Source organism: Mustela nigripes, chromosome 15, assembly GCF_022355385.1.
Source record: "Mustela nigripes isolate SB6536 chromosome 15, MUSNIG.SB6536, whole genome shotgun sequence".
In the NCBI taxonomy this organism is placed as follows: Eukaryota; Metazoa; Chordata; class Mammalia; order Carnivora; family Mustelidae; genus Mustela; species Mustela nigripes.
The window spans coordinates 24,620,975-24,646,536 of NC_081571.1; the positions used below are offsets into that span (position 1 = coordinate 24,620,975).

The 25,562-nt window shown below is 35.8% G+C and overlaps 1 protein-coding gene across 4 annotated transcripts in view; it reads right to left on the reverse strand.

The window, feature by feature from the left end:
* FNDC3A (fibronectin type III domain containing 3A) overlaps window positions 1-25,562 on the reverse strand; it is a 178,523-nt gene that overhangs the window by 79,190 nt on the left and 73,771 nt on the right. For 3 of the 4 annotated variants that reach the window (XM_059378318.1, XM_059378317.1, XM_059378319.1), the window contains exon 4: window positions 2,991-3,067. In XM_059378318.1, the coding sequence (XP_059234301.1) occupies window positions 2,991-3,067 (77 nt within the window). Of the gene's footprint in view, window positions 1-2,990; window positions 3,068-7,352; window positions 7,593-25,562 lie in introns of those variants that run through there. The other variant, XM_059378320.1, reaches the window with a different exon arrangement.

Here is a 25,562-nt window from a genome sequence, read left to right on the forward strand (position 1 = left end):
ATACCCACTTAGATAGTGGGTATTTAAATTATTTCAATGATGATGAGACTATACCCACTTAGATAGTGGGTATTTAAATTATTTCAATGATGATGAGACTATACATTTTTGTTTACTGATTACTCCTGTGTACCTGAAAATGATACATCACCTACAGACAGTCTTAATCTTAAATTAAGGTAGGTAACAGTAGCCCACTAGCCTCACATAATCCTTCCAGTAAGATTACTATTAAAATTCATTCACTTATTTGACAAATATTTATGAAATATCTACTGTATTTGGGTTACCATAGAATAAAAAAAATTAAAAGGCAGCGCCTATCCTCAAGGAACTTAAAATCCTGTAAAATTCCACAATTATGATTCTAGGTGGCATTTAATTTATAACCAAGAGATGGTACAAATAACTTGATCTAGATCCTCAAGAATGGGTAGACTTCTAAAAGGCAGAAATGAGCAAATGAGTAACATTCCCCAGATAAGAGCATTAACAAAACCACGAAGAAAGGAAAACATCAAGGGAGCATATGAATACAGGCATACTTTATTTTACTGTGCTTTGCCTTACTGAACTTTGCAAATACTGCATTTTTAAAAAATTCAAAGTTTGTGGCAACCTTGTGTTGAGCAAGTCTACTGGTGCCATTTTTCAACAGCATTTGCTCATTTGGTGTTTCTGTGTCAAATTTTGGTAATCCTTACAATACTTCACAATAGTCCCTCCCTCGTTCCCTCCTTCTTCTTTTTTAAAAGTAGGCTCAATATAGGGCTTGAACTCATGACCTTGAGACTGAATCCCAAGTTTTCCCAAATGAGCCAGCCAGGTGTCCCTCAAACATTTTCATTATTATTATATTTGTTAAGGTGACCTGTGATATTATTACTGTATTGTTTTGGGTGCTATAAACTACACCCCTGTAAGACGGTAGACTTAACTAGTAAGTGTGTGTGTTCTGACTGCTCCATCAAATGGCTATTCCCCCATCTGTTTCCATCTCCTCAGGTCTATTTCCCAAGACACAACAATACTGCAATTAAGCCATGTAGACTCCTACTTGACCTTCAAATGTCACTTTTCCAAAGAGGCCTATTTTGACTACCCTATTTTAAAATGTAACCAAGGTCTATTTTCTTTCCTTTTCCAACCCCACTGCTTACTACCTAACGTACTACATAATTTATCCATGTGTTATATGCTTATGGTTTTCTTCTCCCCACAAGAATGTTAACTACAGAGAGACAGATGTTTTTGCCTTTAATTTACAGATACATCACAATCATCTAGAAGACTGCCTGACATACATGAGCACTCAATACATATCTTTTGAACACTGCTGAGTACAGGAACTGTAAGAGTTCAAAATCTTCTCAGAAGAAAAAAAATTATTAAACTGTGAGAAATTCATTAAAAGGATATACATAGTGTGCCATGAGAACCCACAGGAGAGACACCTGGAAACATTCAAGGAAAGCTACTTCTTGAAGGTCATGACTGAATGAAATGAGAAGGGTAGGAATCTGCCATAAAAATAAAAGTACTGGGTTTGGGAGAAGGGGGTGGGATTATGGACATTGGGGAGGGTATGTGCTTTGGTGAGTGCTGTGAAGTGTGTAAACCTGGTGATTCACAGATCTGTACCCCTGGGGATAAAAATATATGTTTATAAAAAATAAAAAAAATAAATAAAATCACTTAAAAAAATAAAAAAAATAAAAGTACTGCTAGGTGTGAGAAAAGCTGGATACTCTTTAGTTGCACTGAAATAAATTGTCAGTAGCACCAAATACAGAGCTTAGCGGAGAAAGGTCTGAGAAGGAGCAACCACGTAAAGTAGAAAGAATCAGAACAGTGTTATGTCAAGGAAATTTGGGGTAAACTGTATCAGTAGTGTCAAATGTTTAGGGGGTCACAAAAAGGGTAAGGCTGGAAAAAAGGCCTTTGAGTTTGGACCATATCAGAGAGCAGATATAGTAGGATAACACAGAACCGTCAATATGTCAAACAAAAGTAGAGATAGCTTCTGAAAAGCTTACAGATATTTTGAAATGCTGTATGTTATCATCCTATCGTCTGGTTAGGACACAGAAGACTTAAGGAAGTTGATTTGTCTAAGGCCACACAGCCAGCAAGCGCCTGAAATAAGAAATGGATCCAGCTTTTCTGACTCTAATTCTCAAATGACTTCTATTCTGCTCACCAACATGGTCTTCTTTTGCTGTCATTCACAGTGGTGGGCTTCATAGTATGGGCAGTTAATCTATCACAATATCCCACCAATATTCTGACATAATCATGAAGGAAGTAAGGGAGGACCTGAAGAAAATTTCAAGTATAACTTCAGTGCTTAAAAAAAAGAAACTGAATTATTTCTAAAAAGGATATGAGGCAATGAGTGTAGACTACACAGAATTTTAGTACCAGATGATACTCAGAATACCCGAGGGCTTACATTTAATTCAGTTTGCCTGTGAAATAAGTTAGCTGTATTTTACTCTTTAAGTCAGAGCTTCCCAAGTGGTGCATAGGAAAGGACTGTAAATGTGTGATGATACTGATTCCCTTAGCCTTTAAGGCTGATGGTCTATAGGTCTAAATTTTCTTCTATGTACCACAATGTTCCATATAATTATTATGGGTGTTCATGAGATATTTTATGAATCCAGATGGTACACTGTCTAGGGTTACTTCCAAGCACCTTTAAACCTTAAGATATTACTTACATTATCACATATTCAGGGAAATAAAGCTCTAGAATTAATTTTCTATAATAATTCAACACCCAAAGCCAAGGCCAAATGATAATGCTGTCAATTTCATTTCTCTTCCTTTCCAAATACACTAAATGTACTAGAATGTGAAATAGATACCAAAAGATATATTGTACCAGGTAAGCTTTGGTACTGAAATGGTATTTTTTATCTAAATTAAACAGTAATATTTGTTCCCTACTATATAGATATGTAAAGAAAAAAACCACAAACACATACCTGTGGGGCGTATCCAGGAGGCACATAAATAGGAGGCACAGAACCATTTGGGGACATCATTGGAACCTGAGCAGGACCTGAATAGATCACAGAAATGATGTGTTAATCCAGGATTACTTAGCAAGCTAACATTGAAAACAATTTGAATTCCACTTTGAATACTTCGTCTAAACTACATGCTTGGGGAGCCTGGGTGGCTCAAGCATTAAGCGCCTGCCTTCGGCTCAGGCTAGGATCCAGTCCCATGTCAGGTTCCCTGTTCAGTGGGAAGCTTGCTTCTCCCTCTCCCACACTACCTGCTTTTGTTCCCTCTCTCGCGGTCTCTCTCTGTCAAATAAATAAAATCTTCTAAAAAAATAAAAATTAAAAAAAGATAAGCCGAATGCTCAAGTTAACAGTAACTATATTACTGTGAAAAGAAATTCAGATGATTCAAATGCTATAAAATATAAGAATATATCTTGAAAAGTGCACTGATTATTTTTTACCTGCAGTTGTGTTTTTTTTTAACCTGTCTGATCATCAAAAGAGTCACCTGGGGAGCTTTTTAAAATACAGATTTCAAGGCTCCTAGAGATTATTATACTTACAGAGAGGTCTTGAGTCACTATACTTAGTTACAGATACATCTGGTGAATCTTATGATTATGCAAATTAAGAAACAGTGACCTAGAGGAGAATCAACCTAAACTTTGCACATAAAAATCAATGAAAGATACAAAAAAGCAAAATTCTAAAAAGCAATAGGAAAAAAAAAGTCAAGATGGATGAGCAATAAGAGGGAGAAGAGTTAGAAATTTGGGACTTCTCTATTAGTGCTCAAACCCTCTTGTGTAATATGTAAGTAGTATTTGTGGGGACTTGAGAACAAAATTAGAAAAATACTGTACATGCATATTTAGCCAAGGAACAATTTTTGTTTCTTAAACAAAAAGTTCCCCCCAAAAAGAGAAAGTTCAGCTTACCTTGTTCTACATTTTCTTTCACTTTTACTGTTATCCTTTCCAGCTAACTTTTATAAATATTATCTCATTTATCTTCTCTCAACATTTGTGGGATAAAATAGGCATTTGGGGAAGGTGTGTTTTATTTTTTCTAGTAACAAATCTTAATTGCTTTATGCAACTTTTTTTTTTTTAAAGAAGAATCTCACCTTCAGATCCTTTTTACTTTGTAACTTTAGACTGCACTGTTCCCTCACCCATTAGTTTTTAGTAGCTTGAAATTAAACCTTCTCAAGGAGCCTCACTCATTTTTTTGGAATAAATGTACCCAAGAGTCTAATGAAGAATGTAATGGAGGAAGAGTTCTTTTCATATGTGGAATTTCAACCTGCAGAGTACATATAATGGATATCAGTTATAAAAGAAAAGAAAGAAGAAAAGCTAAAAGAAATAAATTTCACTGGTAATATTACACATACTTCAGGAAAACAGAATGAAGAGCATGGAGGTTAGAGCAAAACCAGAATACAGCTAATCTCCTCTTTTCAGGGAAGGAAAGGAGTGACAAGCAAGCAACAAAGTAGTTGGTGGCTGGGGCAGGGGAAAGATGGTGAGACATAGGGAAAGAAAGAGAAAAGAGCATGTACGAAAAGGTGGGTGCGGGAGGGTAAATGCTGAACAGCGGTGAGGGAAGAAGAAAAGGAGAAAGGAGGAGAAAATACAGGCAAGAAAGGAGGGGAGGGGACAAAGGAGGAGAGGTTACTGGAGAAAGGGAAGGGTGAAGAAGCCTGAGTGAGGAGGGCTGACGCAGAGGAAGAGGGGGGGAGAAGAGAGAAAAGTGGAGGGAGAGAGGAATGAAAGGAGAGATAGGGAGAGGAAGAGAGAGAATAGGTTCAAGACTCAAATGGGCATGAGGAAGTAAGGAGCTTATGTGTGTGTGTCTGTGTAGAGGCAACTACCAAATTATGCTACATATGACTATAAAAAAGCTTTTCTTTTTTTAAAAAGATTTTATTTATTTAGCAGAGTGTGAGCATGAACAGGAGGCAGGGAAGTGGGCAGAGGAAGACACAGACTCCTCACTAAGCAGGAAGCCTGATGTGGGATTCAATCCCAGGACTCTGGGATCATGACCCGAGCTGAAGGCACAGCTGAGCCACCCAGGTGCCCCTAAAAATAACTTTTCAACAAAATATTCTTCCCATCCCAAACAGCCCACCAAATACATGAAGTTGTTTGTAATATTTTCTTAAAATAGCTTATTATATATAGTTAATACTATGCTAGGCCTTTTGTGTTCTTTTTTCTCCTCATAATCATTCTACCAGCAGGTAAGTATTATTGTTATTACTCCCATTTTCTACATGTGGAAATTAAGGCAGAGAGGTTAAGCTTGCCCTAGTGGTAGAAAGAGAATTTAAAACCAGACAGTTTCATTTAAGGATACTATGCATTACTGGCAACTGATGTAATTCAAGGCTCCAAAGCTTCTAAGGAAAATTAAGGTCTTTGTTATCTTAAAAAAAGAAAAAAAAAAAAAAAGAGAAAGGCAGAAAAAAATTTTCCTGCATTTAAGCCAACATTAACCTATTACCTTACAAAATAAAACTTGTGAGGTACTTTATACCTCTAGGCAAGAAAGGGTTTATTCAAAACTTACTTTTAACTTCTCTATGCTGGACTCAAGAGAAAATGAGAACAGTTTTAAGAAAATTCTAGTTTACATCTATTAGCTATTTTACATAAACCTACAGTAAACTAGCTTTATGAATCCTGCAACTGGCTTAAATATTATTCATAATATGTGAAATTTAGCTGGGAACCAGAAAGAGAATTAATCAAAATCCTATTTGTAATCTTAGTAAAGGAAATCAGTATTTTTGAGCTTCTACTAAACGTGCCACAGACTGTGCTTCCTTTCAAATGTTGTCAAATTTAATTCTTACAGCAAGTCATCAGAATAGGTTTTTGTTGTTTTTCAGCCTCCAGAATAAAAAATAAGTTACTGCTGAGAATATTTAAAATTGTAAAACTACACAGCTGCTTGGATTGCCCTTTTTTTTACTAAAAATATAAATACATAAATACTATATAATTACAATTCAAACCATATACTTTGAAAGCTGCTTTATAGTTTATATTTTAGTAGAACAAAATTCTACTCTATTCTTTAAATATATTTAAGTGTGATACTGAAAACAGAACAGAACAAACCCAACCTAAAATAAACCAGCAGTAAACACATTACTAGTTGCAGTCCAGGAATAACTATTAACTCATTTCCCTAAGAAGTAATCATTTCATTCTAGCAAGTAAATTTTCTTATCCTGAGGCAGAAATTGTACATGGTTCATTTTTTTAGAGACAATTCACGGATACTGTATTTAATTCCTAAAATACTGGTGTGAAATAACATCCAACACTGAACACACAAAACTCCCATTATGAAAACACAGTAAATACAATTTAGAACTACAATATTTACAGTACCACTTCAGTTGCTATTTCTACCTACAGCAGCAACCCCTAAAACCTTGCATGCTTAATGATGCAAATGTTCATCTACCCGCTTAGCTTCACCAATACTTTTACTGTTGGCGTAATATCCTGAAAATACTAAAAGATTAACTACAAACCCTGTAAATGCAGTGAAGCGGGGGGTGGGGGGAGAGGGGGTTATTCTGTCCTAGTAAAGAAGCCAAATCTGTTACAGATTGTACCATTAAATGCACATCTGGAACAAGAGTAGCTTTATCTGAACAACTGTAGATACACCAGGAGCTCCTTAATAATCTACATGATCTAAGCAAAATCTACCCCCAAACATAAAGCTATTAAAATCATTTTAAGGGCATTATTTCCTATTCTAAAACCTTGCAGAAGAGCAAACAATGCTTATTCACCAAATGTCTTAAGAAATTTGAGAAGCTCCTCACCTCCATTCCTTAAAAAGTGCCATCAATAACTTAATAAAGATGATATTTCATCTACTGTAAGTTAAATTATTTTTCATTAGCATACATTCACATTTAGAGAGGTTTTTTTGACGAAACTACAAATCTGAGTTTAAATTCTTAAAATGCAACGGGCTGCTGACGTGCTACACATTCTCTTTATAAGCAAGCTTTCACAATGGCTTCCAAATAATCTGGTGCCAATATTCATATTTTAGTGGTAAAAAGAAAAACCTAGTAAAATAAAAGCGCTGGTAAGGAATACTCCATGGAATATAAAATCATCCCATCTCCAAATAGAGTCTAATCTTTTTATAACTACATGGCTACAATTTAAAATATTTTTACTGCCACAGATTTGGCATCTATTGAAAAAACACACACGGCACGACTTTAGATTAATACAATGCTTTCTATGTTTTAAAATATTAGAAGAATGTTCAAAAATAGTCAGCAAATCTTACCACTCATTTTGTTTTTACAGTAGCAGCAGAGAACAAAATCCAACAAGGAAACAGCGTAGTACACGTTAACAGCTTTAATTGGAGAACAGTTCCGCTGTTTTTTTTTTTTTTTTTTTGCAAAGCAGTGAGAGGAAAAGATCCTTTGACCGAGTCACGTGAGGCTTATCACGTGACTTGCAGCGACCCGCGGAAAGGGGAAAAAAGCAAACATTCCCGCTGTCAGCATTTGGGATATAGTAAATGATTAAATGGTCTCTACTACTAATACCTTGAATTTTGCCATCATTAGACTTCCCCGTGAACTAACCCGAAAGCTCATCAAAATACATGTACAGAAATACGTTTCTGCTGTAAAACCATCCTTTTTGTTTTCACTTCCCTCCTATATGATAGGCATTATCTTCTAATTCAGTTTTTATTATCCAGTCTGCTACTTTCATTTATAAAATTTAAGTTATTTGTAACATTTATTAATTTAGAGGATTCACTCTGAAATGTCCTGTAACTTGATCCACTCTCCATGCTTAACCATTAAAGAATGCCCACAGCACAATTGTCTACAGAATATTGGCTTGATCAATGTGTTCCTCAAACCCTGGTTTTATGTCTCAGGCTTGGCCTTTGCCTCTCAAGTTAATAAAAGCTACCACTTTAAGGGCTGTTTTTACTTTATTTCTAATTTTGTTTTGTTGTCATATGTTTATTTTAAGATTTAACATGGACATTAATACAGATACTTGATGGATGGCATTCTTGCTCACGTCCATAAAATCTTAAAAGACAGGCTACACACTTCAGGATCAAGGCACTCTACCAAAGCTCCCCTGGATATCAGGAAAGAGACTAAAGATAATACAAGTGAGGGGAAGAAGACTGAGGTCTTTTCATTATTTTATGGTGCTATGTAAACTAAGGAAATTTATTAGTAGCTAATACAAATGTATAGGTAATGATAATGATTGTGATTTGTTTACAAGTTGCACAGTGGAAAGAAAATAAATTTTGGTGTCAAAAGATTTAAGTTTTATAAAAGCTTCAGTATTTTTTAGCAAGGCAATTTACTGCTCTTGAGATTGTTTCCTTCTGTAGAAAGGTTAAAATAATCAACCTCACAGCATTGTTGTGAGAATCAAATTACATATATTTAAAGTACTAAGTATACTGGTTGGCACCACTCAATAAATGATAATTATAAATAAAAGCGTGATTGCTCTGTGTTTTCAAAAATAATTATATGTTGCAAAGTATGTCCCAGGCACCATTTGGAGTGATTTTCATATGTTAACTCAGTCTTTACAATAACTGAAGGAGGTATCAATGATAGGTAGGGAAACTGAAGCAGAATGCATGCAGTTAAGAACTTGCCAAGGGCACACAAAGAGACAAAGCCAGGATTATCTAATGATAGGGCTATAGTTAAAAAATGTGTGTTTGTGTGTGTGTGTGTGTGTGTGTGTGTGCGCGCGCGCGTGTGTGTAATGTTCAAAGCCCCACTCTCCCAAGAATGTGGAAAAGAGTTAGCAAGAGATATAACCTAGAGCAACAGGTTTCAGTAAATACATGTCAGACACCTAAAGTGTCTGGGTGGCAAAGGGTAATTGTTAATTTCAAAGTCCTTATAGAAAAGCAAGGCTCCTGAAGAACAAGGCCTGAGAGTAAAGATTGTCCTGATCTCAACAGAATCTGCTTATAAATGCTGAATTCAGCCTCTCAGCAAATCTAACCATTCCTCTGATCTTCAGCCCTTAAACAAAAAGCAATCCCTGGCAGCCCACTTCCTCATTTTCACTCATGTTCTCACACAGCTATGTTTCCATTTCTTGACTTTCTTTAATTGATGATAGCTTTCTCAATTCTTTCCACTGAGCTCACTAAAACCTTTTCCCCTATTATAAAAAAATTCCTTCACATCCTCAACATTTTCACGAAGACTTGTTGATATATTTCCTTTATATGAAATCTGGCTCCCCCCAGGACAATTTTTCTAGCCGCCCCTGGGAGCAGAGGCTTCCCATTCTCTCCCGAGGCAGTTTCCAGACACCCCAAGGCTGTTTCCCATTACCACTGTTGTTCCTGTTTCATGCTCAAGTTTCTTTTTCCTTGAGATCATGTCATATGAGTAGATCACCCTCTACCTCTTTTCACTGCTGTCATATGCAGTTCTCATTTACTAAAAGCTTGGGCACCATGTTCACAGTTTTTTCCATAGCACAAGGACTTCAATGCTCAAAAAACTTAGCATCAAACTTTCTGGAACTCTTCTATTCTGTTTTTAGTAACTAATGTTCAAAGACACATCCTGGAACTTATAATTTAGAATTCTACTATCTCATCTTTGAAATCTTAGACTTTCATTCAGTCTCTGGCCACCATATCTATCTTTCCTCCATTTTCTCTTTCTTCAACATTTGTTCTTTCTCATAATGATTTCCCTTTCCTTTTGATCGAACACTGCCTTCACTGCCTGATTTCCTTTCCCATGGATGTCTTCCTTTTATGTCCCCTCCCCACAAAGTCCCCAATTTTAGCCAGATAATTAACTTTTCTTAGATCTGAACTGTAGAAATCAAATAGTACTCAGACTGTCATGTTTGAAAATTTTGTTATCTCCAACCTTAATTTAGCCATCAGCATTGTTTAGGAATCCTTTCAGAAATTTATCCTTGGTTAATAGCATATCTTGTTTTCTAGAGTGATTATCAAAGATCTCCACCATCCTTTAAGGACTTGCCCAACATGACCTCAATCACATATGTCAAAATTTTCTCACCTCTTTCTTCTATCTTCAGAAGAACCACTATCTTCAGAAGAACCACTATCTCTCTACTAGGTCAAAGCTATCTCCTCACTTTATTCTTGACATTATTTCCACTTGGTCCTCGACTAGCTCTTTGCTCTATTGTTATTTCTGTCCCATTGTCTATTTTCAACCCTTCTAATAAGATTTTAAGTTCTCCGCCCTCATTATCCTTACAGTTGCCATAGAGTTCTCAGGACTGGTGACATGGTCCACACCTTCAAAAATTCTTCAGTTAGAATAAGGACAATGTAAAGTAGACATATTCCGTATTTCCTAAAGGCCCTGTTAATTCAACAATGTGAATCAAATAATTTTCCCAGAAGTAATCAAAGAGAAAGGATGCATCAATGATGTTACAATTATAGGAATGCATTCTGCAGTGATGAGCATATTCTTCATATTCCCTTTCTTACCTGATTATATGAGAATTCTAGCAAACTTAAAATGCACCTGGTTTTAATTTTTTATTTTTATTTTCACAATATTGTCTCAAAACATTTTGCAGATGGTTCTCTAAATCAATAGCTGACATGTCACAGCAATTGTCTTGACTTTCTGATAACATTTTAACACATTAACTATTAGTATTCTTACACTGTTGATTTTCAGGTAGATTTGTCAATACAAGCACAAAGTGGCATTTGGGTGAGAATGCACCCAAGTGTTTATATGCACTTATTGGGTACCAGGCACTGGTGTAAGTGGGTATATAGATTATTTATAATCTATATATATATTATTTATAGATTATTAACTCATTTAAGCAGCATCATATCCCTCTGAAGTGGGATAACTATTACTTCCATTTTCTGTAAGGAAACTAAGATACAAAGAGATTAAGTAACTTTCAAGGTCTCACAGTTAGTAAGAATTGGGTGTTCTAGCTTTGAAATCTGTGTTTTTTCACCACTACATTATACTGCCTCTCTTGTTTGGATATAACTTGTATTACAAATTATAAAATGAATGAGAAAACTACAGCATAATAATACCAAAATTTACTTGAAGATAAACTACAAATAGAAAAGCACCAAACATTTGGATAAAAGACCCCACACAATACACCTCAAATATGTGCTAGTTATACATAATGATAGCAAAGCAAAATGCACCTAAATATATCTCACTGAAACTCTTGTGAAGACTCTAAAAGTTTTTAGTTAAATGAGGGATATCTTACAGAAAACAGTGAATAAAATAACAGCCAAAACTGTTTCAAAAGTAACTTAAGGAGATTTAAGAGAAACATACAGCAACAAAAACAAAATCTAAAAAACCCCCTCAAAATAACATAATTGAACAAAACAAAACTCAAAACAAAAGAGCCGACAAACTAAAGAAAAGGGAACACTAATACAGAAAATATAAATGAGGACTAAGGCTAGTCTTACGCCCTCTAAAGGTGGGCCATAAAACCTCTCTGGTTCGTATGAATTGAAATAAAGTTAAAATTAAGACATCAAAGACCCACAAAGATACAGATGTAGTGAAAAGAAGGGCCATCTGTACCCCAATGTTTATAGCAGCAATGGCCACAGTCGCCAAATTGTGGAAAGAACCAAGATGCCCTTCAACGGACGAATGGATAAGGAAGATGTGGTCCATATACACGATAGAGATTATGCCTCCATCAGAAAGGATGAATACCCAACTTTTGTAGCAACATGGACGGGACTGGAAGGGATTATGCTGAGTGAAATAAGTCAAGCAGAGAGAGTCTATCATATGGTTTCACTTATTTGTGCAGCATAACAAATAGCATGGAGGACATGGGGAGTTAGACAAGAGAAGGGAGTTGGGGGAAATTGGAAGGGGAGGTGAACCATGAGAGACTATGGAGTCTGAAAAACAATCTGAGGGGTTTGAAGTGGTTGGGGTACCAAGTGGTGGGTATTATAGAGGGCATGGACTGCGTGGAGCATTGGGTGTGATGCAAAAATAATGAATACTGTTATGCTGAAAAAAAAAAAAAAGGCATCAAGGACCACACTGTCAGGCTAGTCCTTGCCTTCTGCTGATCAAGTGTCTCAAACTGCCATAGAGCATAGCCCCAATTATTTGGCTTGAAAAAAACTAAAGCAGGTATAGCCCAATGCTGACTTCTGCCATATATAAAATTTAGTGATGCATCAATAAATGTCTTAACTTTTAGCAATGTATCCCAAAAAGCAGTTGCAAAATAAACAGCCAAGATAGCAAGAGAGCTGAATCAGCTGAATGCAGAAAGGGATTGTTAACTATGAGGCAAATTAAAGTTGGAAGAGTTAACTTTCATTTTATAAAAATCTTTCTGGCAATAAATAAACAAGATCAGTTGTTTATTAAGGCTGTTCTTAGATGGAAATCAGTCTGGGTCATTTGCATGTTAAAAAATTAAAGGTGCAGCCTCATTCAGCTCACTGGTTTCAAATCATTAAGACATTAATTTAAATAAAAGACATTAAGAGTGGGGGTGTGAAATACATCTCATTCCACTCCTCTACAAATAAAAATCTAATTCTCCAAAAGATTATGATTGTGATCCTGACTCTTGAGGTAGTATTAGGCATACAGGTCCTGGATTAACATCTAAATAACATGTGTTAAGCTCATGCAGCTTAGATCGTAACTGATGCATGTCCATGTAGTCAAGGGACCTAGGAAAGGTCAATGACATCTGCAACTAATCAAGTCCTCTATGGGAAGACTCCCTTGCTGGGGATTACCGGACAATGATAGATGCAAATAATCTCAGGAAGATAAGGGGAGCAAAGAATCAGAACCTATAACTTTGTTTGCAGTAACAAGTCAAACTTTGTTTCTTCTAAATCTCTCTGATTTGCTTGCCTATGTTTTTCCTCTTTTCCATGTAGGGGCCTCAGTCACCTTGCGGATCTGGCCATGTCGTAGCATTTTCTTTTTCTATAATTTCATAATTTCCCACTTTAGTATATTAAACTAAGGTATAGACTTAATAAAAGTTTTACTTTACATGGTTCATGCCAATGGAAAACAAATGTGAGGATCATCCTAAAACAAGGTATGTCTTTGGACTGACTTGGGTTGAGGGCAGCTGGATGAAGAGGCTAGATATTGGCTAGAGACTGGTCAATAGAACAGAGTTATCTGTGTTCTGATGCAGTATTTCCCAGGTGTTTTGATTTATGTGGCAGTAGAATTTTAAAACAAATTCTGGGGACTCATTAAGGTAATCAGCTTTTTATAAGGCTAAATTATGACACTAAAGGGAAAGAAGAAATAAATTAAGAACAGAAGGATGTCTATTATATAGTATTCCATCATTCATAAAGAACATAAATGTTTAAAGAACATAAATGTTTAAAGAACATTTATGTTCTTTATGAATGAGGAACTCGAGCCTGATGTGGAACTCGATCCTGGGACTCCGGGATCATGACCTGAGCCAAAGCAGTTGCTCAACCAACTGAGTCACCCAGGCACCCCGTCATCATTCATAAAGAACATTTAACTTCAAAACAGAAGGCACTTAACTTAGAATAAAAAAAAGTCTTTAAATTAAATAAATTTAGTCCAGTGAAAAAGCACTTTTCATTTTTTTTTCCCCATTTCTTTTTCCCTTTTTTCCCATTCCTTAGACTGGTGAAATGTCCCTAAATCTATGGACAAGGATTTGGGAATAACTCTTAGGAGTAGGAGAAATAGGATTTGTTTTTGAGTCTGGTTAAGCTCTGGAGATACAAGTGGGAGAAAAGATAGCAGAAGCAGGATAACCATATCATCGTCATCCAACCTAGGACACTCCTGGAAGTGAAAGAACAGTCTAAAAATCATTAGAATTACATAATTTGGAATACTTTATTGATTGACAAACTGCTTTTATTACACTGAAGGACATGAAAAGCTCTATTGAAAATATTAAAAAATAAAATGCTTTATTAAAATGCAAATATATTAAGGAATATTTTATGGTCTTCTTTATATTGAATATCTCGACATTAGAGTAGTGTTAATGGAACAATTATTCTTAGTACATATCCATGTATTTTAGTCAATCTGTTAGCTGTATCTGTCTCTTACTGCCATATCTCTGGTATATGACTGAAAATTTTCTTTTTTCAATAGTCTCATTTTAAATTTTTTCATAAATCTGCCTGAAACTGTTATATTTTATGGTTAATAACTTTGAAATTATTGATACCATCAATTGACTCTTTTCTGTAATATTTTAAGACTACAATATTTATATTCAGAGAATACTCTGATTTTTAGGTACCATCTGGTAAGCTGGGAGCCAATTCTGCTAAGTAGAGGATATTCATAATACTATTTTTTTCTTACTGAAATGTGTAAACATTTCACTCCAAATACTTTCACTGGAACTATAATACCTTCAAAATTTTAACAAACACAACTCACTGAATTGTCTCTATGCTTCTTTTGAATGTTTCAACTAGTTTTTTTTTTTTTTTTTTAGCTCACTGTTGCTGGAAGGGTTTATTGCAAAATTAAAAAAGCATTGCCAATATTAAGCAGTTATAGAGTTATACAATAAATGACAAAATCGTTCAGAACTTTTTTTCCCCATATATTCTGTGGCAGGGATATTTAGATTTTATTTCCTGCATGTATTTTATATTCATCTAACCCATTGGTCACCTCCAACCAGTAAGTATTGTAATGCCAAGTGGCCAGCGAGGGCAGCAGCATCACATATTTCTTCAGTAGTGACACCACCAGGAGACTGGAAGATGTTAGCAGACCCTAGCCCTCTATATCCAAGAACATTTTACTTTACTTCTAACTACCTTAACTGCTATCCTTGACTTGTTTCTGGTAAGGGTCAGAAAAAAAGTTTTCTCTGGTTGCCTTTAAGATTTAATCATAGGTTAAAGTGAAAACAAGAGATGGATACACTGCTTACCAGAGGAAATCATGGCAGAAGCTGGAAATACAAAATGGCAGACTAGATGCATCACAGCTTATTTTAATGGAACCACTAATTATATTCTGTTAAACAATGAAAAGTCTGGAACAAATGTTAAACTGCCTAGTCACCAAGATAAGAGGTATAAACTGGGACTGTCCTAGACAAACTGGGACCAATAGTCATCCTATTAATAGTGGATGCCTATTTGATAAGTCTACAAAACACCTGGTAACATTTATTCACTTGAGGCAGACAGTTAGTACAGGCCTTGAGTCTAGTAATTTAACAAATTGGTGATCATAATTTGGGAACAGAATAAGGCAGACAGTTACAGAAGAAAGAGAAAAGATCAAGGTCATTATTCACTGCTTAGATGTTTAAGGGCCTTTTCCATGAAAATATATTATTCTTTTTTAAGGCTGGATAAAGTACACTGCTTAAATTAGGGGCCTAAGCAGGATTCAGAATTATGGATAATTTCATTTATCTGTGTACAGCTAATTGAAAATTTCTATAATTAGATATGCTAAGCATTTAGATTTATTAGTGATAAGCACACCAAGTAGAAAAAGTTTGAAGAATAACATACCATGGTTAGACTTTATCTTTAGCACTAAACGGAACTGTATACAGATAAAAAAAACTTGAAGAAGGAAATGTATTTATGAAGTACCTGTTTCTAAAGAAGTTATTTTTAGTGCTCTTCTTTAGAAAACTACAAAGGCTGTGGTATTAATGTGCATATATGCACGTTGTGAATACTACTTTTAGTATCAGTCTAATATGAACAACGATGAATCATTGTTATTCTAGTAGGAAATAGTGCTTGGATTTTATTGCAGCACATTAGATTAACTATCTCTCAATAACTGCACACCCACACGCTGACATCATACTGGCAGTGATATGGATCAATGACGCAAATCCTGTCAGGATGAAACATTAAGGCCACAGAGGTTGAAAAAAAAATGTCCACATGACAGAGCAGACCAGTCACCCAACATGCACAGACTGCATTAAATCAGAATTGCTGATGTTAAAAAGGGTTGTGATAGGTTCTTTTCACATAATAGCTAAGCTTCTTAATTTTAATTATAGACTTCCCACATTACTGACTCTATATTTATCTTTAAGTTTCCTCACAGTTTCTGTGATTTAAGATCTGGACCTTTTAAAACATGTCTTAAGGTTCTACCAGCCACATGAGTTTTCTGGAAAATGGCTTCTGTAGCCACTCTTTAGACTGATCTTCTGCAGAATATGCCACCATTTATTAAGCTTTTTATATAAAATGTCATGTTTGATAAATAAATTTACATTTAAATTTGGAGCTACACAAAATTACATTCTGTGCCCTCACAATTTACTGCTACACAGAGTCTCTTACATTGTCATCTTCTTTGGGCTTTCACAACTTTTAGTTTTATTGAAATTAAAATAATTGATTTTTTAAAATAGTTTTTTTAAAAAAAGATGGATTGGAAAAAATGTTTATTATGAGTACAATATATGAGGTTTCAAAATATCTTTCCCGTGCATTAGCCCACCGAGAAACAGAGATCTCCTATTCCCTAACAGGAACAGAACTTAGTCTGGAGGCTTGCCATAGAATGTTCACATTGTCCTGCATGGTCTTCTAAGAAGAAATTAAGCCTCTAAACTTAATAACATTCTTTTCCCTCAAAGACAGGAGAACTAGAAAGCCAAAGGGAGATCAGAGCTGGGGAGGTAAGTTTAATACCTTTTATTCTATCATCATTAATCTGACATAATCAGACTAATTTGAAAATATGCCAAGGATCCTTTCCCATGCTCTTAGGCACTTGCTTTTATGTTGTTTCCTATGAGATTTTTTTTTTTTTTTTAAAGGAAAAGCATGGGCTCTCCCTTATTCTCAGGTTGGTTTGTTTTTTAAAAACTATTAATCATCTGAAAGAAATATTTGGAAGACATAAAAATTACATAAATAGTTGTCTTTGTGATTCTTTTTGAAGAGTAGCCTTTAAATCTACATTTTTCATAACAGAAACCAAATGCCATTTTACAACTGAAGATACTGCTGTACTTTTTCACTATACACCAACTTTCAGCAGGAGAAGACCTGGACTATAAGATCTTATTTTTCTGTCATTTGCTGTTGGCCACTATTTTACCCTACTCATTCCCACCTTCTCAGGGCAAGTCTCCACCAGCTAACATGATTTTAAATGGAAAAAATGAGAACAAAAAACTCACTATGTTGATGGCTTGTTAAAGACTATAAAGAGAGGAAAAAACTCGCACAAGAGCAAAGACAGAAATAGAGGCCTCATACCCCTTTCATTCTCTTCAGATTCAAGCATTACCAGACTGGGAAGTAAAAGAGACTGATTTATGCAGTTCATTTATGATGAGGTTAAGGCGAGAAAGGGGAGACAGGGCTTTTCCTAGGCTCCTTGCTTATGGCCATAAAACATTTTGGATATTTAGATTGCAGGTTTGGGACCTTCCTTTTCTTTCTTTCTTTCTTTTTTTTTTTTTAAACAATTCTTTTTTTTTTTTTTTATGTTTTTTTTTTTTTTATTTGACAGAGAGAGATCACAAGCAGGCAGAGAGGCAGGCAGAGAGAGAGGAGGAAGCAGGCTCCCCACTGAGCAGAGAGCCCGATGTGGGCCTCGATCCCAGGACCCTGAAATCATGACCTGAGCCGAAGGCAGCGGCTTAACCCACTGAGCCACCCAGGCGCCCTGGGACCTTCCTTTTCGACCTTGATACCAGCTACACAGTTTCTCCCCCAAAGCAACCATTCTTTGCCTTCGTAAGGTTCTACCAGCCACATGAGGTTTCTGGAAAATGGCTTCTGTAGCCACTCTTTAGACCGATCTTCTGCAGAATATGCCACCATTTATTAAGCTTTTTATATAAAATGTCATGCCTGATAAATAACATTTACATTTAAATTCGGAGCTACACAAAATTACATTCTGTGCCCTCACAATTTACTGCTACACAGAGTCTCTCTCTCTCTCTTTTTAAAGATTTTATTTATTTATTTGACAGACAGAGATCACAAGTAAGCAGAGAGGCAGGCAGAGAGAGAGGAGGAAGCAGGCTCCCTGCTGAGCAGAGACACCCCCCACCCCGCCCCAATGCGGGGCTTGATCCCAGGACCCTGGGATCATGACCTGAACCTAAGGCAGAGGCTTTAACCCACTGAGCCATCCAGGCGCCCCTACACAGAGTCTCTTACATTGTCATCTTCTTTGGGCTTTCACAACTTTAAGTTTTATTGAAATAAAAATAATGATTTTTAAAATAGTTTTTTATATTCTTTTTTTTTTTTAAAGATATTATTTATTTCAATCTCAAGTAGGTGGAGAGGCAGGCAGAGAGAAAGAGGGGAGGAGGAAGCAGGCTCCCCACCGAGCAGAGAGCCCGATGCGGGGCTCGATCCCAGGACCCCGAGATCATGACCTGCGCCGAAGGCAGAGGTCCAACCCACTGAGCCATCCAGGGTGCTCCAATAGTTTTTTATATTCTATGCATATAAAAGCAACTCCATGTATATTTTTGTAAAAATACAAATGATAGGGATGCCTGGTGGCTCACTTGGTTAAGCACGTGCCTTTGGCTCAGGTCATGATCTCAGGGTCTAGGGATCTAGCCTTGTTATCAGGCTTCTTGCTCAGTGGGGAGTCTGCTTCTCCCTCTCCATTTAGCCCCTCTCCCCTGCTCAACGCCCTCCCTCTCTCTCAAATAAATGAAATCTTCATGAAAAAGATATACAAATGATGGTGTACTACATACACTGTTCTCCACCTTAATAATATAGCTTAGAGATCTTTCCATATTGGTATATGTAGGGCTGCTTCACTTTTTAAATTACTTACTTACTTTAAATGAACATATATTATTTGCCCCAGGGGTACAGGTCTGAGAATCATCAGGCTTACACATTTCACAGCACTCACCATAGCACATACCCTCCCCAGTGTCCATATCCCAGCTACCCTATCCTTCCCTCCACCCCCCAGCAACCCTCAGTTTGTTCAGTGAGATTAAGTCTCTTACGGTTTTTCTCCCTCCCGAGGGCTGTGTAATATTCCACTGTAACAACATAGTATAATTTATTGAACTATTCCCTTATTGATAGACATTCAAGTTATTTTCAACCTTTTGCTATTATAAACAATGCTGAATGAGTATCTTTGTATATCATTTCATAAATATGTCAGTGTATCTATAGGATAAATTATTAGAGGTAGAACTGTCCTATCAGAGAATTTACATTTTCACATTACCAAATCTGAGAGTTTGTACTGATATATGTTCTCAACACATCCTTACAAGTAGTTATCAAACTTGTGATATTTGCCAATGTGAAAGGTGAAAACAGCATCTCAATATAGTTTAGTTTGTATTTTCTTATGAGTTAGGTTGAATACCCACATTAAACATTTAAGAAAGAACAATTTATTTTTCCTTTTCTGTCATCTGGGACTACTATCAGTCTACTAATTCTCAGACCTTTGGATTTGAACTGAGTTTTACCACCAACTTTTCTGGTTCTCCAACTTGCAGAAGGCAGATCATGAGACTTCTTGGCCTTTATAAACACGTAAGCTAATTGCTATAAGAAATGTCTCCTTAAATATCCTAAGTATATCCTATTGTTTCTGTTTCTCTGGACAGTCCTGACTGGTATGCATTCTAAGTTTTCTTATAATCAAGAGCAATAAACCCAAAAGGCATTTTGAACCTTACATGCTTATCATTTCCATCTTCCTACCCACACCAATTCTTTTCTTCTTCTGTATTATTTAGCATAGTAAAGGATGCTCTCATTTATCTTTCTGTTCAACTGACTAGGAAAATTGTAAATCATCCTAGTCTCTTCTCATCCCCCGCACTGAATCCCCACATCTCATCATTATTACTACTCTCTTTGGTTACTTCCCTGTTTAAAATCCTCAGTGGCTCCCCATTCCTTTCAGGATAAAACCTAAAAAAATTTTTTTAAGGACGTTTTATTTATTTGTCAGAGAGAGCACGTGCACACAAGCAAGGACAGTGGCAGGCAGAGGGAGAAACAGGTTCCTGTTGAGCAAGGAGCCCAATATGGGACTCGATCTCAAGACCCTGGGATCATGACCTGAGCTGAAGGCAAATGCTAAGCCAACTGAGCCAACCAGGCATCCTGAAATCTAAAATTTTTGGCATGACATATGAAAGCATTTGTAACATAGCTTATATTTCCATTTTTAGTCTCATTTCCAGACACCCCTCTCTGTATAATGTTCTCTAATCTCTTTCTCATCATACGTTTCAGTTTCCTCTAACGTCTGTGCACTATGCCTTTGCACAGGTGATTTCTTCTGCCTCTAAGTTATTTCTGTTTTTTTTTTTTTTTTTTTTTTTTTTCCTTATGGCTAAATCTTCTATTTCTTTAAGCATCAACTTTTCCTGGAAGCACTCAATGACTATTTCAAGCTGTGTTAGGTATTCCTTCTCTGGCCTCCCATATGTATTTGGGCATACTTAATTCCATTGTAGTATATATTTTGCTCTGTTTTAACTGTGGATTACTTGTCTGTTTTCCTTAGTCAGCTATGAGGTAGGGTCTAAGTTTCTCAAATGGCTGTCAAGAGTTGAACTGTCTTTCAGGGCAGCAAAAGAGATTTAGGGAAAATTCTCTTTCCAGAAAAGGAATATGCATTTAGTTATTCTCTTTTGTGTTCTGGCAAGTGTCTAAGTATGGGAGACGGAGTACAAAAGGGTAAGGAATTCCAACATATTAAGATTCTTAAAAATGTAACAATATAGAAATGATCTCTCAGTGTAATAAAGGGATTTCCCCCAAAATGGTGAAAGATTTATATGATAAAATGAAACAGAAGGTGATGGTGAATACAAACTTCATTGATCCAAACTTCGTGGATAAAAATAGGGTTTGACTAAAACTTGATCTCTAAAAGTCAATCAACATTTTCAAATGTTGATGTACAAATTCTGGGATCATAATTCTACATTTAATTTATGACTCTGGCAAACCTCTGGAGTCTTAGAGCAATTAATACATACCTGCAAGAAAACAGTCTACCACCACAATTATGTTACTGCATGACTCTCATGGTTAATGGTGACATGTCTGGATGGGCCTTTATATAATACCATCGTCACAGTCAGGGCACAAGCCATACTTTTGTAGATATAGGAAGGGCTTTCTAAGAAATGAAATTGTATTGATTGCTATAAGAGAGGAAATGAGAATTGTGAGGACGAGTCCTAGATAAGTTGAAAGAGAGAACGATTTTTCCATCTCTCTGTATCTAGGTAAGTAGTAAAAATTACATTCAACATGTTGTTGCATAAGAAAAGGAACCAGGAAAGACCTTTTCTGTTTCCTGGGATACTCCCTGCAGTTGATAGTACAAGGGTCATGTAAATTCATGGTAATCTCTATAACTTTATATATAAATGTTCTCTGAACATCCTAGCCTTGCCTTATCCCAGCTGTGCTTTGGGCAAAATAAGAATGGTTTATGCCTTTGTTAGAATGCTTAATTAACACTTCTCTGAGTTCAAAATTGTGGCTGTAACTACTACAAGGTTAAATTAAGGTAAATCTCTGTATTTGTAATTCAGTTGCCTTTCTCATCAGGATATCTTCCTACTCAAGCTAACTTAGAGAGTCAGGTTTTTTTTTTTTTTAATAAGGAAGGTAATCTTTCTAAGATACTGTTTCATAGGGTTATAACGGAAAATGTATGCAGAACACAAAGTAGGTCTGAAGTAATACTGGTTTCTTTTTCTAGCATCCCCTCACAGAATGGTTTGGCTAATAAATCGATTCCAAGCAAATACATCTTCTTCCATAAATATGGTCTGGCTTATACTGACACATTTTGGGGGGTGAAAAAATCTTCAACATCTAAAGTTTTTTTGCCCTGGGTTTCTTACATGTCCTTCTGAAAGTCAGCTCTATATTATATTAAATTTATACATTTCTTCTTACTCCCCCTTAACTTTCAAAAATTATCAAGACTATTATTTTGTACTTATAAGCTTGGCATCCCATGTTTTAGTTTTTACTAATTAAAACAACCACTTATCTGCACTAAAATACATTATACGGTCCAACATTTTCCTTAATGAGCATAAGGCCGTAACTTTAAAGATTTTTTTATTTACTTTTTTGACACACAGAGAGAGATCACAAGTAGGTAGGCAGAGAGAGAGAGAGGGAAGCAGGCTCCCTGCTGAGCACAGAACCCGATGTGGGGCTCGATCCCAGGACCCTGGGATCAGGACCTGAGCCGAAGGCAGAGGATTAACCCACTGAGCCACTCAGGCACCCCAAGGCCATAACTTTAAAGAAAACAATCTATGAGTTTTTAAAACTGAAAGTTGGACTAAATAACTTAAAAGAGGTTAAAACATCATTTATATGATTATTTAAGCAATTAATATTATGATCAATATTATAATTGATAATACTGATAATCAAAATTATCAAATTATACAGAAAGCATAAAGAAGAAAAACTTCTGTAATCCAACCATATAAGGAGACAGGCACTTGAAGGAAATGTGCCAAAATTTTTTTGGATGCATATATATATTCATTAAAAGTAATGTTTTTCCTAATTAGAAAAAAAAGATAATTTTGTTCGTATATTTTTTTAAAAGATTTTTTAAATTTATTCATTTGATAGAGATCACAAGGAGGCAGAGAGAGAGGGGAAGGGAAGCAGGCTCTCCGCCAAGCAGAGAGCTTGATGTGGGGCTCGATCCCAGGACTCTGGGATCATGACCCGAGCTGAATGAAGGCAGAGCTTTAACCCACTGAGCTACCTAGGCACCCCTCTGTTCATATCCTTAATGTATAATCAAATAAATGGCCTTCAAGATTCAAGTCTTAATTAAATAAAGCCACTAATTAACAAGAATTTTTAATGTTCCATTTGGGGAGGTAAAAAGTAACGAAATATATCCTTTGAGTGTTGGGTGCTTTTGCTATGAGTTTACATAGAACCCCTTCCTGTTCTTTTCCATCAGAGCACTTCTGTCATTTTATTCAATTCCTTAACTATTTGTTTTCCCTAGAAGACTGTAAACTTTGCGAGGGGCAGGGATAAGGTCTATCTTACTCATCACTAAATCTTCAGTTTTGCAACAGTGACTGTACATACTAAGTTCATAATAATTTGCTAAATAAAAGAATGAGTTTAAAAAGATACTTCCAAACTATACTCCAACCTAGGGTAAGCAATTTATCAACTCAATTTTCTAAATAATCCACACTACAATACATATAATAAGTATTAATGTTTATGATGATTCTGAATTATTTTCTACATCTATTTACTAAGGTTAAATGTGTTTATTTTGTAAATATTTTCAGTAAAATGACTTGGAAAAAGGCTGCTTTTCAGTTAATCAGAAAGGTTTTTTTTAAAGAACACCCTGTGCTAGGTTCAAGTTTAAAACACACTTTTATGCCTACTGTTATTCACTCTATTAATATCTTCAGCAAAAATATCTTAAAGCCAAGTGATGAAGATTTCTTCCCAAAAAGATGAGTAGATAGATATGTATGTACATGTCCTCATCTGCAGGTTGGAGTCCTCTTCCAAACTCATGTAATTGTGGCAGAATTAGATTCTTGTGGCTGTAGAAGTAAGACACTCATTTCATTGCTAGCTGTCACCTGGCAGCCACTCCCAGGTTGAGGCCACCGACATTCCTTGGTACATGGCCCTTTCCCAAATCTCTTACTTCTAGAAGGGCTCACCTGAATAGGTGGGGTTCAGCCTAGATCATCTCTCTTTTCTTGAAGGTCAACTGCACTTTATTATATAACCTAATTATGGAAGTAAAATTAATCATATTCATGGTCTCAGGGATTACATACAGTGTGTTTAACAGGGGGAAATGACCTGAAGGGTTGTTTTAGAATTCTGCCTACCACATCATTGAAACTCTGCCTTCAGGTATCTTCTTCTTCTTCTTTTTTTTTTTTTTAAATTTTAAATTAAAAAAAAATTTTTTTTTAAAGATTTTTATTTATTTATTTTTGGACAGAGATCACAAGTAGGCAGAAAAGCAGGCAGAGAGAGAGGAGGAAGCAGGCTCCCCGTTGAGCAGAGAGCCCGATGCAGGGCTCGATCCCAGGACCCCGGGACCATGACCCGAGTCGAAGGCAGAGGCTTTAACCCACTGAGCCACCCAGGCGCCCCCCAATTTTTTTTTAAATAAACATATAATGTATTTTTATCCCCAGGGGTACATGTCTGTGAATCACCAGATTTATGCATTTTACAGCACTCATCATAGCACATTCCAGGTATCTTCTACAGCACTTTTTTTTTTTTGTAAAAATGAAAATAAATTTTTAGTATTTATTTTTTGAAATTTGTGGCTAAAATATAGGTAAAATAAACTATGGTAACTGTTTTCAAATGTACAGCTTAGGGGCCTTAAGGACACTGTTGTGCAATAGTTAACTACCACTGGTGAAAAAAAAATAATTACCATCACCCATCTCCAGAACCTTTGTTATCTTTCAAAACTGAAACTCTGTACCTATTAAACAGTAACTCCTCATTTGCCTCCCCCTCCACCCCCATCCCCTAGCAATCATCATTCTACTTTCTGTCTCTATGAATCTGACTAAGAGGAATTATACAGTATTTATCTTCTTGTGACTGGCTAACTTATATGTTACATACTTTTGAACTCCTATCTTGATATATATCAAAAAAGATTGAGGAACAGTTGGCACGGGAATAGGAGAAAAATCAGGAGAATATGTAAACTATAAAAGGAAAAGTCAGGAGAAAAGTGTTCCAAGAGGAAAGGAAGGGAATAATATACTTTCCTGAGGGAAAGGTTATTTAAGCTTGAAGAGAACCAAGTCCACTCACACTGGCAATACAGAGGTCAGAGGTCACTGGTGAACTTCCCAAAAGTGTGACACAGTAATTCTCTAGAGGTAGTAGTATTTTATAATCACCATGGTTACTACCTGTTGTGGATTATTTTCCCATGCTGTGAGAATTCTGAAATGAAGCTAAGATATACAAAGCTAAACAAAATCAAAGCCCAAACACAATTCCATTGGCCTCAGTTTTCAAGTTACTTCCTGATGAAATAGGATTTTAAAAAAGTATTTCAGGGAAAAATATGGGTAGTACAAAAAAATATTACCTATATGTTGCACATAATTATCTACTGAGGTCATTTATTCAATTAATAAATATTTACTGAGTGCCTACATAGTGCCATGAATAGACTTCATTATAACTACACATTTCCTTAATTGTTTCAGATATTAAAGGTTAAAAAAATGTTAAGATATTAAAGAGATTTGAATGTTCAGTAAAGAAAGTATGACTTTCAGCTAACCTTAACCTAAGCAAACAAGTAATGATGGTAATTCTAATCAAAGGCCAATGAAAATTTTTCTTTTTTTTTTCTTTTTTTTTTTTTTTTGCCTTGTTAATATTTTTTTTTTTTTTTTTTTTTTTTTTTTTTTTTTTTTT